Genomic DNA, 13998 nt, shown 5'->3' with positions numbered 1-13998 from the left:
AATCATAAAATAGAATATGATTCTTGTGCATTTCAGAGCTTATTCATAACACCATCTAACAGAGTGAGTTATTTTTGCATTGAATTTCATTAAAATTTTTTAAAGAAATGGAAGAAAATAAGAAATTGTTTAAATGAATTCCTGAGTGTGTGTGTGTGTGTGTGTGTGTTTGTGTAAATCCTTGCTGTAAAGGCAATAAATGTCTTTATTTGAATATGCTCACATTCAGATAAACTCAAATTTAATTGAATATGTGACTGAAATATATATGTTTTCATTTGTTTTAATGGTCAGTGCATGCAAGGCTACAATGGCGTGTAGAGTACAGACACTTCACACCCAGCTAGCACAGGTATAAATAGCAGTTTAGATGGTGAGACGTGGCTTAGGCAAATAGAACAGAGTGCCTTATATGCTGGAACCCCCAGGGTATATACAGGTCTGTCGCATCTTACGCGCTCTTAACATGCGCGATTTCAGCTTTACGCAGTCGACAAAAACAAAACAAAAAAAAGAGAAAAATAACCATTTTAATACTGTACCTGTAATGCGGGCAATTCCGCCCGCCATTCAACTCAATGTAATTTTGACTACGCGGTTTTTGCTTTACGCGCTAACCGCGGAACGGAACCCCCGCGTAAGATGAGACTCGCCTGTACACTGCACAGATCTCGACATGTCTAAGCAGTGCCCCCTACGTCTACATTGCTGTTTTTAGCAGTGTAGTGTATGCTGCTGGAGCTTTTCTCTGTTGCAGTGAAAGGCTCTGGCAGTGCAGAGGCAGCGGGGAAAGGGGTCTTTCCTCGCTGCCTCCCCCTGCCAGAGCCTTTCTTTGCCACAGTGAAAGGCTCCAGCAACAGGGAGCTGCCAGAGCCTTTCCTCTCCACTGGAGCCTTTCACTGTGGTGTGTAGCTACAGATGGAGTGTTTGTACTCTACACACTGCTGTAAGTGTAGATTTAGCCCAAGATGCTTGTTCTTGAATAGTCATTTTGAAACACTGTAACTTCATGTGTTAAAATAATTTGTAGTACGTAGGTTTAATTGGATTTTAAAGCCAGAAGGGACCAGGGCCGCCCAGAGGGGAGGGGGGGCAAGTGGGGCAATTTGCCCCGGGCCCCACAGGAGGCCCCATGAAAATATAGTATTCTATAGTGTTACAACAGTTTTTTTTATGTAAGGGGTCCCCGAAATTGCTTTGCCCCAGACCCCCTGAATCCTCTGGACGATCCTGGACTGCAACAACAGTAAGAAGTACACCCTCACATGTTAAGTAAACCTTACAACAGCACTGCAGGGTAGTAAACAGATGATGTTATTCCTACTTTATAGATGGGAAAGCCAAGGCAGAAAAGCTCCGTGACTTATATAACATACAGCCAAAACTATGTTAGAAGTCAGGAGTTGTACAGTACATGCAGTATGCACAGGACCCACTTTTCAAAAGTTTGTAACGTTTACAGTCCAAATTTATTCAGAATGTATTGCTACTTTTAAGCTTTCATAAGCATTTTGATTCAGAAAACAAAATAAGTAATTTAACTGTGGATGACCACAGTTTCCTCTCATTTTATCGCAGTTTGATTGAAAGCATTTTATTGAACTTGCTCAGAAGTTAATGTTTTTTTAATTACTGAGGATATGTCTACACAGCAAAGAGAAAACCTTGCAGGGTCCTAGAGCCCAGGCTCCAGCCTTAACCTGGAAGTCTGCATAGCAATGAAACAGCCCAAGCCTGAGTCGGCTAGCACAGGCAAGCCGCGGATGTATAGTTGCTGTGTAGAGATACTCTGAGACCCTAGATAATTTTAATTACATCCTAAATGTTATGGCTTATAAATGAAAAGGTGTTTTAAAAACAGTCTTTCATCCATTGTAAATATTCCAATGTTTCTGTTTTGTTTTTTTTCTTTTCTGTCTAGTTTGTGCCGACAACAACCACGTTCGGACATGGACAGTGACTCGATTCAGAGGAATGATTTCCACACAGCCAGGGTCTACTCCCTTAGCTTCATTCAAAATCTTGTCCTTGGAGGAAACAGAGAGCCATGGTAGTTACTCTTCTGGAAATGACATAGGTAGGAAAAATGTTTTTCCATTACTTCGTACTGGACTTTTGGAGGGCTACTGTGCTCTTGAAGGGTCATTGGAGGCATTTAGCCTGATTTCCGCTCTCGCTTCACATTCATGTGACTCCATTGACATCAGGTGTGTGAGTCTGATTTACATCAGAGTAATTACAGCATAATTAGCTTGCATTTTGATAATACTGTAGCATGTCTATAATATTCCTGTTTGAAAACTGATTCCAGCTAGAGTTAATTTGATTTGTCTTTCCATAGACTCACTTTACAGTACTGGGCAAAGTGGTTTCCCAGAGGGACCCATTTCAGAGAAGTTGTGCCTTGTGATTCCGATAAATTACCTAGAAATCTGTTGGTTACCTAATGTACCCTTTTTGATAGCGAGAGATAACAAGATTGAGATTATGAAAGAATACATTAGAACTGATTTGCATGAGATTTTTGGGTTTGTTTCACAATGTGCTATCACATTTTGTAAATTAAACAAAAATTAAGATTATGCACGTGAGTCTAATATTTAACATTATACTCCTATTACATTTCAAAACTACATTGAAACTGTTACAAAACCAACAGAATTGTGAAAACCCTATGTGAACACTAATAATGTGGCACGATGTTCTTTACAGAACACTGAATGGGTAGGCAGGTAGCAAGCGGAAAAAACATCCTCATTTGTGTGCGTTTTTCTTTTATTCATCAAAAGTTCTTGTTATAATCCTAAACTGTGCTCTCTGAGGCAAGGACTGTCTTTTATTTATACAGCACCTAGCACACTAGAACACTGATCCTTGATCGAGGCTTCCAGATACTCCTGTAATACATATACTGATAAACAACAATTTGCTCTTAACCAATTTGCTCTTAACTTTTTATGGTGTTGGTATTGTAGGATCTTGGACTAGTGCAAAATGTTACACATGGAGATGCCGTCCACTTTCAAGAGCAAGGTTCCCTTGGTTGTTTCCTGTTAAGAAGTTTAGTGCCCTCCCCCCCCCCCCCAAACAAACAAACAAACAAACAAAAAATGTGATGGGCGATCTGTTAGTAATTGAATTAAGGCCTCCAACCTCTTTCACAGGGGCTACCAAACAGCTATAAAGAACTTTTCAGTCAATATGGGTCTGAAAAAAAATAAAATCAATTTTATGAAGCACCTGCAGCTCCGCTTGACATTAGGGGGAGGTGCAGGTGCTCAGCAATCATGAAAAATCAGACCCTAGAAAATTTGGTCCCATTAGTGACCAAGAGGTGATGGGCCCCAAATTGTATTTCAGATCCCATAAATATTTCCTTGCCATACATCATAACAAATTAACCCTTTATAGCAGAGTAATGGAAAATTACACAGATATGGGTTTATTTTCTGTTTAAAAAAACAAAAATGCATCAAATTGATTTGACCATCTAAAGTTAACATCTTCCTCGGTAGTTCAGAATTACTCAAAATAATTGGGTAACCCTTCAGTTTGGGTTTTCCATTGTGATGTGTCAGTAATTATACATCACAATGCAAAAGTAGTGTTGTGTTTTGCTAAACTAGGAATCAGTGTAGATTTCGGGTTCCTTTAATCAGACTGAATCTGTGTGAGTAATTTTTATTTCTAGACAGGGTAGGAATAGTTAATTTTTTTGCCAATAACTTTTTGGAGTAATGTGTTTTGAAATACTTAGTTTCTCTTTCTAACTACAGGACCATTTGGAGAGCGTGATGATCAACAAGTGTTCATCCAAAAAGTTGTTCCTGTCACTAATAAACTCTTTGTCAGGTTGTCTTCTACTGGGAAAAGGTAAAAGCTCGAGTCATCTGTTGCATCTCTGATAAAATCCACTTATTGTACCTATCCAAGAGCTGACACTAAGACTGTTGGCTCTGATACTTGTGCTAGCAAGTCAAAGCACAAAGATGCTGTATAGAACTCATTTCTCACTTATGATTTAATGTGAGTATCTGATTGGTATAATCACTTTAATGTAAACATACAGTTGCTCTGCTCTAGTTTCATTATCAATGCCAACAATAAGGGGTGTCTGGTTTTGCTTTTACTTACTTCACCAGAAAAACTTCCCAAGAAAGAGAATAATTTCAAAAAAGCATAGAAAGTGTAATTGGCTGAAAGGCAACTTAAAAAATTGTTTGAACCCTTTTGGCTTTGCTTTTACTATACAATGTATTGCTTGAAAAAGACCTTGAAGAGTTAACTGAGTTAAATGCCTTGGATAGATAATCTCAATAGACTTTTTGCTTCGGTACTCCCAGTCCTCATTCAGTGAGCAAAACGGGGAACTGTGAGTAAGGACCCCCCTAGGTTATCTTTCGGGCATTGCTACTAACTCGCTGTAACCTTGGGCTAGTGAAGATGTCTCTCTATACCGATATGTAAAATGAATATACTCTACCTTCCAGGGATATTTAGAGGCTTAGTAAATATTTGAAACGTGCTGATTAGCATTGGATGAAAGGGGCTAAATAAGGATAAAAAAATCAATTTGGGTTTCACTTGTAGCATAACAATAAAATTATACTTTGCAAGTTAAATGCAAGCTGGCTGCAGGCAAACTATGAGTGTACTCTTTTAATGGATGCTTAATTATATTCCTGACTTTAGAGGGGTCTTCTGTTCTTCCATATGTTGCTGTGTATTGCTACCGTTCATTAAAAAACTGATTCTCTGCTTACTTTTAGTTTTAAAATAAATGAAAGCCAAAGCTGGTGTGGCAGTAGCTAACATGCTCTTGAAAGCCCTGGATACTAGTTTTAAATTGAAAGTGCTAGAACAGCCATGGCTGTTAATAGTAGTTCACTAGTACCTACTATCTGTAACACATGGCCTATCATCGGTTAATCTTGTAATGAATACAAACCCTTTAAGAGAATCAATCTTCTTTGCATCAAAGTTCATTACATATAGTCATAAGTAACTGTTAAAGGAATTAATCAAGAGAGTACATTTTCCATGCACCTAGGCTATCCATTTGACAGCTTGTTTGTTTTTTAAGCAAGTAGCATTAGAAGCCCGTAATATGGTTGGAGGCCAAATTATTGTCCCAATGAATGTTATAAATCACTGTGATTTAATGTTCTATGCATACACAGTGAAGAAACTGCCAAATGTTTATTAAAATTGGTGTCATATTAGGATAAATTTTAACAAAGTAATAACTCAGAACCTCTTTTTTGTTCCCTGTCCTGTTTTGTTATGGCAGACTCTGTATTCTAATCAGACTATTCTTCCCTGATAACTTAATTAAGCCACAATTTAAAATTTTGATGCCACAGTAATCTCAATAGTTATGAGTAAAGCAAAAGAGTAATTCTCATTGCTTAGCCATTTTTTCTTCCCTTTAATTCATACAATGCAGGAGAAAGTTTCAGTTTGAATATCCTATTTGTTTTGTTCACTGTTTCTCTAAAAACACAGTGGAGGTGCAAAAAGCAAATCTATTGTGGACTGGATTAGATGACTCCTAGGGTTTGTCTACATGGTAAGTTACTGCATGGCAAGTCAGGGTGTGAATATATAGCACACCAGCTTGCCCCATGCTAATGTCCGGTATGGACACTTCTACAGCGCAGTGAGAGTCTTGGAGTACAGGTTAGCGTATTGCTACGCACTCTGGAGCTGTCACTGTGCTGTAGAGTCATACCCTGACTTGTCACACAGTTACTTGCCATATAGCTAAATCCACAGTATGGAGGTACTCACCATGGGCTATGACGGTGGTGGAATTTGTCCTCAAGTGTTTTAAAAAAATTGAACAATAAGTAGGAACAGGAAGGAGGTGGCTAACATCCCCAAGTTTTACAGGCTTCCTGATTTCACTGTTGGGTGAGTGATATCACAGCTACCCTAAACTTGAGTCATTTCATTCAGAACCTCGTTTTTTCCTCTCATGTAATTCTTATCTTGGTGTGAAATTTTCTGAATGCAAATAAACTTTTTGCTTAAACTGGTTAGTTTTTAAATTAAGAGTTGCCCTGGATTTTGTTTCTCTATGAGAACAAGTACCTGTGACATGTTTGAAGGAACTTGTTCAGTAAACTTTAAAAACTCGCAGCAGTTGGAAATTACATACTAGTCTTGTACAATACTTAATATACGGTGCTGACTTTGAACACATCCTGAGCCCAGATCTCTCTGAAGAAGCACATGCAAACCTAGAATCAGGAAATCTGTAACCCAGATTCCATAAGAATGCAGGAAACTAATTATGGGTTTTTTTTTTTTTTTTAATGTCTAGCAGCTACTCGGTGCTCTTTTCCCTTCTCTTTTGGAATCTTACTAAAAGTAACATTTAGAAGTGAACTGCAAAAAATTTTATGAGTTAGAAATGGATGTTAAAAGAGAAGGTGTAATTCGGCATAAAATAAACCATAGCACCTTCTATCCAGAGATCACAAATCTTAATATTAATAAATTAAGCCTCACAATTGCCCTCTAGGATATGTGATGCTATAGTTAGGATTATAATCTGTATTTGTGTTAAATGCCTTTTTGTAGAATATGCGAGATCCAGGCCGTAGACTGTACCACTATTTCTTCGTTTACTGTACGAGAATGTGAAGGATCCAGTAGGATGGGCTCAAGACCACGACGTTACCTCTTTACAGGTCATTCAAATGGCAGTATTCAGATGTGGGATTTGACCACAGCGATGGACATGGTTAATAAAAGTGAAGAGAAGGGTAGGTTGTAATATAGCAGAACTTATTTTTTGGCTCACATGCTTGCATTAGAGGTGATCAGTGACCACTATCTTTCTTTTCTAAGATGTAGGGGGTCCGACAGAAGAAGAGCTGCTTAAGTTGCTTGATCAGTGTGATCTGAGCACCTCACGCTGCGCTACTCCTAACATCAGTCCAGCAACTTCAGTAGTTCAGCAAAGCCGTCTGCGGGACTCAAGCTCTAGGTAGGCCAAAGATCCACAGGATATACTATCAGCTATGTGTGCCAACTTTCAAACGTGAGTGTCTAATTTTAGGCACTCTTAGTCCATATCTGGGCACCTAAATAAGTGCCCTGATGTTTTTGGGACACTGCTCCCATTGGAGTTGCATGTGTACAATTTAGGGAATGAGTGAGCCCTTGCTCACAGAGATAGGCAGGTTGGAAATCCTGAGTACATTCCACTGCCAATTATAGGACAAGCACAGCTGAGTGTGCTCTGGGATTAATAGTTCTGAGACATCCTCCCTCAAAAATCGTATTTCTCTTTGGGTAACACGCATGCAGCTGACAGGATATCAGGCCTCAGGTGTTCAGAAGTGTTATTCCCATGGATTATATGTGTATGCTCTGTAACACATCTGGGAATCCAATGTACTCTTCACAAATTCCAAATGGTTTTCTATTTGGCTAGAGAGAAGGAACAATCTGCTGCGTGTTTCTTACCTTTCAAAGCTGAAGTCTGTTCTGAGGAGGGTGACGATGTTCGTTCGCATCAGTATTTGTTGTAACCCGTGACATAAGAAAGAAGGGAGAAATGTTTTACTGTTGTATCTGTTTTCAGCCTCCAGTTACAGCACCATGAAACCATCCATGAAGCTGCTACGTATGGCTCAGTAAGGCCATACAGAGAGAGTCCTTTATTAGCAAGGGCAAGACGGACTGAGAGCTTTCACAGTTACAAGGACTTTCAGACTTTTAATATGAACAATAATATGGTGGACAAGGCTGTCCCTGAGACTGGCAATCTGAGTCCAGTACAAGCTGAAATGAAGAAGACAGCAGGTGAGAGCAATCCAACAGACAGAAAGGCAACAGTACTTGAAGTAAGAGCTACTAGAATATCATCAGATGCTGGGGCAGAGGTTCAGAAAGTGCCTGAAAGCTCTTCAGAAGTGAAGAAAAGAGGGCCAGATGATGAAAGTGAGAACAAAGAGAATAAAAAGAAAAGTGGATTTGATGGAGGAGGGTTCCTGGGAAGAAAGAAGGTACCTCCTCTGGTGTCTTCACCAATTATTGTGGAAGGAGGGCCTGAATCACCTGGTACAGCGTCCCCATCACCCACAAAGACTACCACTTCTCCACGCCACAAGAAAAGTGACTCTGCCTGCCAAGACTATAGCTTGTGAAAACGCTAAAAGTGATGTACATTTGTTTTCAAGGGTTCAGATGAAAGTTTAACACTTAAATGGATGTAACTTTTACACTACAGATTCATCCTTTAAAAAGGTTTCATTTAAGTGTCTCTAACTGAAAGAGTTAAAACTGTAATAAGTTTTCATAGTGCATCTCAACAACTTGGGTTTACAGCACAACCAGCAAACATACTCTAAATTGATGTATTTCATTTTCATATTGTATAAAGCCAAACAATACTTGGTACAAAACATTGATGTAAAATCCTGTTTTATGCAGTCCAGCATGCACTACAGTATTTGTCTTAGGAAGAGTTTTATAGGTAACTTTCTAAGTCCCATTACTGGACCTTCCCTTTGCAATCACCAAAATATTAAATGTCTGTCACCTGCTTACTGGCCCTTAAAGTTACCATGAATATTATTTGCAATTCCTTGTCCTTTCACCTCCTTCAAGTTAACAGAAAATTAGCTGGGTGCTAAAAGCTATTTCATCACTTAGAAAAGCTTCTCTTGCTGAAGTTTGCCTTGTTTGTAGAGCGACTATGTTGTTTTTCAGTATTGATAAATTTGACATTTATGTGCTACAATTCTTTTGTTTATGAAACACAATCAAAAAGTCTTTATGCTTACAGATGCTCTAAAACATTATTTTGCATATCTTGGTCCTAATATTAAAATGCAAAGGAATGTTATTACCTGTACTTTTTTCCTCATTTCTCTTTGCAGAGCTTTCAAATACCTGAAATTATAAACTGTAACCTCTTGTGGAGGGGGAAAAAAGCACACATTTTGCTGCTCATTACTGTATATAACACTAATGTCTAAGAAATAGACTAAATATCTCTTGTTAGAAAACTTACTAGGCTATTCATACATTCCTCTTCTAAGCTTGCTGCTGTACAACAATGCTATAGTGGTGTTATGCTCTTCTAGATCATGGGAGTTTCAGCCCTCAACCAGAAATGCTGGATTCAAGTCCCCCCACATCTTCCTTACAGCATCAGTAGTACTAAACTTTAATAAAAGTAGGGCATGCAGAGTTAAGTGGATACCTCCCATGCAACTTTAATGGATTTTTATGAAGATACGTTGCTTTGCCATAATGTGCAGACTTTAGCTGGAAATACTAAGTAATTGAGTTTTGTTAGTGTGAGGGTGTTTTTTGTTCTAGTTGCAGTCCTTAATACATACGTCAGTTTCTTTGTAGACAGTTTTCACAAATTTGGATGAGAGCTTTGAAGGACCCGAGCCGCTGGGGCTATTTTGGTTGGTTATGCACTAGGACAGTCTGCCAGGCATTTAGAAGCAGTGACTTATAAAGTTTTGGCTATTTTTAAATGCGTCAAGACCTGCAGATTTACAGAAATGGAAAAACAAATGAGCTAGAATGTCCTTTTCTCCTTCCTCCTTTACTAAAGAATCATTTTTAGCCTCTTCTTTAAAGAATGTAGGGTTGTAGCCATGTTGGTCCCAGGGTATTAGAGACACAAGGTGGAACAAGTGATATCTTTTATTAGACCAACTTCTGTTGAAAGAGACAATTTTTCAAGCTACGCAGCGCTCTTCGTAGTAGAGTGTTATAGCATGTGGTTTTGGTTATTACTCTTGATGTCATTTTCCATAAAATATAGGGGGGAAATCGGATCCTCAGACTGAGGTCAGTGTAATTCTGTGCTGAAAAATTCAAAGTGGAAAGCATCGTGTATTAGTTAATGACATCATATCAAATGGGCTCATTTTACAATTATTTTTGTAAAGTCAGCCTTGCAAGTTCATCCAGTGAGCTGAAAGTTTCAAGCTGTTTTTATTTTTTCTGGCTCAGACTTTCAGCGGGGTTGTAGAAATAAGAATGCAGTATTTGGTGTGGTGATGTGAGAACCAGCTTTATTTTCAATTCTCACAGTAATGGAGGAAACCCAGTCTGGTAGTTTTAGATTCTTTACAACCCTTCTTTGAGACTCCAGCTGCTAGGAGAAGCCAAAGCAGGAACTGCTGCTGGGGGTAAAATAGACGCCAGCTGGGACCAGTGCTCCCAGGCATGTAGCCTTGGGGAAAAACTGGAGGAAGGAGCCATACCCAGACACAACTGTCATAAGAGCAGCTAAAGCAGCGACTGTCAGAACTTCCTCTCCTCCCTGTGCTTATTGGCCCTTTGCTCCAACCCTCTTCTTCCCCCTCCCTAGCAATGCCTTTCACCTCAGATTCACACCTGCTCTATCCCCTTCTTTCCAGTTAGCTTATCCCATCTCCAAAAAATAAAATAAATCAAGGCTGTTTGCAGCCATTACGTTGTTCACTCAATTGTATTCATTCCCCCATCCGGTGTCTATTTAGATTGTAAACTCTTCAGGGGAGGGATTATCTACTCTTTTGCACAGTGGGGCCTGATTCTTGAGTGGTTCTTAGGCTTTACTGTAGTAAACATTATATTCTTTATTATTAATAGGGGGAAATTAAATGTACTTCATTCCATGGCATGAATGCACTCTTATATTTGTAGAGTTCTACTTAAATATTGAATGCTATGGTATTCCTTTACTTACACAATCCTTTCACTTATGGAAGCTAACTTTAGACCCACCTTAGAACTGCTCCTCCTAGTACTGATGGTCTGTGTACATGACTTCTGTTGCTAGTAGAGTTCATGGTACAAGTCCGCGACTGTCATGCTCAGTTGCGCAATGCTTTTGTTCAGGTCTTAAACTAAAGATGCTGCTCTTCAAACAGGGTCTTTCTTCGGAAGGGAAACATCAGCAAGCATAAACAGGCGGTGCAGCTGAATAAGGGTTTCTTTAACCAGAGGCAGTGGAAAGTGCTGTTACTCCAAGTCTCCATTTGTATACTTCAGAATAATGCTAGCTGTACACTTGGGCCATTTCCACATAATGAATAACCAAATTTTTAAAATGGGAAAAAGTCTTCGGATAAAACCATTGCCATGACATTTACATAATAATAAAAACAAGCCACGCTTTAATGGTGCTTGCATGTGAAATAAGATGACTGGTCAAATTCATGCCTGCTTTTTTTGTGAATCAAGCCCTATAAAGTAGCTGATTTTAAGAAATTTTGGATTGATCTGTAGGGTAGAAATATTACATTATGAACGCCAGCATTGATTATCTCCCTTGGTCTGCTTTAAGTTACAAGGCAGACAGTCCTGTACCACAGTCTGTTTTGAATTTTCTGTTGCTAAATAACCCAGTTTTTTATTCTGTGGATTGTTTAAAAGGTGAACTGGAGAAAAGGCAGCACGGTGTCACTACTTTTTTATTGTAACACTAATATCAAGCTTCAGAGTAACAGCCGTGTTAGTCTGTATCCGCAAAAAGAAGAACAGGAGTACTTGTGGCAGTACATTCAGCTTCATTTTTAAACACACACTTTTTTTGTTCTTTCTATTATGTGGTAACAAAAATACTTGTATCAAATTTAGATGTAACCTTTTATTAATCTATATTTTCAGATTAATTTACAGGCACAATAGAATCCTAGTCTTGAAAATAAACAAATTACTACAGTATGAACTATGCAATGCTTTTTCCCCTACCACAGAAATAATTAAGCCACTCTAATCTGTACTGTATAAGAAATTGACAGTATTGTATGATTGAGTATATTGCAACATGTACACCATAACAGCCAATACTTGAATTCTGCCTCCCTACTCCTTTTGAGTATTTCCTTACTGCTTAATTTAAATGAGACTATTTGTAGAGTAAGGTATAGGGGGAGGGAAGAACAGAATCCTATCTAGCCCTAAATGTATGTTAAAACAAACACTGGCAATAATTGTTCACATTACAGTAAACAGATTTCCTCTAGGGGTCCTAATGTTCCAGCTCAGCTCATAGGTATTCTGTCTTACTCCCAGCAGTTTGGACAGAAAATAGAAACAATGAGATCTGTCTGTTTAAAACGAAGCTGTAGTAGCTCTTTTGTTCTTTCCTGTGAAGCTTACCTTAGAGGTGGGTTTTTTACCACTTTGTTTTTGTCACATCCCTTTCTTAATTTGCTGCTGTTTGCATTTCACTGTTTTTCAAAGCAATTTTCAATGGCAAAATGTAATGATCATGCCAAATGCATGACAGTTTGGGGGGGAGAGGCTTCATCACAATGCTAAACATTGAAGCAGCTGAACCACCACTGATTTAATAGGAATAAGGCAGGTCTTGAACATATTTAAAGAATTTGTTTTTAGAGCTCTGATCATCCTGACTTATTTCTCTAAGACCAACACCAGAGGGCAGGCACTAGAAACTACAATACATGTGAGTAAAATCCAGAACAGCTTTCACTAAGTTACATTTTGATATATTTCAAATTTCGCTTGCACTGTCTGGTGTTGCAAGGTTCTGAGCACCCTCAAATCTTATTCTGGGAAATTGAGAGTATTCAAAGTGTCACAGGATCACCTCTTTAGTGATTTTAAATCCATCTCCTGTCGTACATGATTTAAGGTAGATTGAAATGGATAGGAACATTTTAGGGTTCCTGACTGGATGGGCAGTTGCACAAGTTTTTTGTGCTTTTGCATCTGTAGTCATATTTCATAGACAGAATTGACTCTTCCTCCTTTGTTGTCTTAATTGAAGTGAGCAAACTGGGTTGTAATGCTCTTAAGAACAGATCTAAATGTATTCTACACTTTTATATACTTCTTGTTGACCAAAACCCTTTTCCCCCCACTGATAATACATTTCCCACCACAGTATAATATAATGAAACATGATTAAAATTTCAGGATTAGGTATGTGCAGCTGTTAAAAGTAAGTGTTTGTTTGTGAAACTTCTCTGTATACTATATGGCTATTTAAGGTCTCGCCAGTACTGTGACACAACATTGTACATACAATAGGACATTCTTCTCACCTTCCCCTTTTGAAATATTACTGTACAATATTTGCAATAAATATTTAACACTGATCTATATGTAGAGCGCACATTTACAATATATAACTCTATTCTTGGCTGTTATAACAGTACTCCTAGAAAATGTATTCATATTGCTAAAGTTCCAGTAGGCACACTTTTTACAACATACTGTTACATTAGAAATTAATTTCTACATGTTAAATTGAACAAAAAGATTTTGTGCTCCTTCAGCTGCTTGGGGTTGGCTGTGGTACTTACTCCAAATAGGTATCACAACTGGGTGTCAGTGAAGGTTGTATGTTCTTTAGTTACTGTACTGAAGCCTTTGATGGCATTCACAAGGTCTTCGTCATCCACATACTACGGAAGAAAAAAAAACCCAGCAAGTGATTTGGCTAATAAGTAAAAATTTAGAGAACTAGAAATACTGACCTAGTCCTAGAACAACCAGAAATAACTGTGATTTGTCGTTCAAAAGAAAATAGACTTGCTACACGCACAGTCACAATACTTGACTGCATTATCAAACTGATTCTCACTAAGACCTTGTCTAGACACAGCTTTTATACTGATTTAACTATTTTGTTGAAGGATGTGATTTTATGACGGTATAGTTAATTCCCATAAATGTAGGTGAATAACCTGTACTGCTATAAGCACCTTTACAGTGGTAGAATTGTGTCCACTCCAGGGGATTGTACTGCTTTAATTATTTCAGTTTAGAAATTGCATGAAAGCCACATAACCAATAGACTACTGAAACAACTCGAGGAATGTCATGCTTTCGCTGTAGTTATGTGCAAGAAGGAATAAAATGTCGGGTGTATACAGTAGCTTAACTGTGCAAAATAGTTAATGGATAACATTTCCAAAAGCACCTTTTCTGAAAGTGAGACCTTGGCTCATGAATCACAGTGACTTTGCTGCTTCTGAAAATAGGATTTAGGCTAGTCAT

The 13998-nt window shown here is 38.3% G+C and overlaps 2 protein-coding genes across 3 annotated transcripts in view; one reads left to right on the top strand and one right to left on the bottom strand.

The window, feature by feature from the left end:
• The window catches only part of KCTD3 (potassium channel tetramerization domain containing 3), a 57673-nt gene extending 48813 nt beyond the window's left edge, over positions 1 to 8860 (top strand). Inside the window, exons 14-18 of one of the 2 annotated variants that reach the window (XM_005288734.4) lie at positions 1922 to 2077; positions 3777 to 3873; positions 6586 to 6770; positions 6862 to 6994; positions 7595 to 8860. In XM_005288734.4, coding sequence (XP_005288791.2) covers positions 1922 to 2077; positions 3777 to 3873; positions 6586 to 6770; positions 6862 to 6994; positions 7595 to 8159 — 1136 coding nt within the window. In that variant the 3' untranslated portion in view covers positions 8160 to 8860. Of the gene's footprint in view, positions 1 to 1921; positions 2078 to 3776; positions 3874 to 6585; positions 6771 to 6855; positions 6995 to 7594 lie in introns of both variants that reach the window. The other variant, XM_005288733.4, reaches the window with a different exon arrangement.
• Positions 8861 to 9724: 864 nt separating this feature from the next.
• USH2A (usherin) overlaps positions 9725 to 13998 on the bottom strand; it is a 584327-nt gene continuing 580053 nt past the window's right edge. The window contains exon 73 of the mRNA XM_065589441.1: positions 9725 to 13403. Within this exon, the coding sequence (XP_065445513.1) occupies positions 13314 to 13403 (90 nt within the window). The 3' untranslated portion in view covers positions 9725 to 13313. The remainder of the gene's footprint in view (positions 13404 to 13998) is intronic.

This window comes from Chrysemys picta, chromosome 3 (assembly GCF_011386835.1).
Source record: "Chrysemys picta bellii isolate R12L10 chromosome 3, ASM1138683v2, whole genome shotgun sequence".
Lineage (NCBI taxonomy): Eukaryota > Metazoa > Chordata > Testudines > Emydidae > Chrysemys > Chrysemys picta.
The sequence above is the reverse complement of the archived record's forward strand: the minus strand, read 5'-3'. Positions and strand labels throughout refer to the sequence as shown.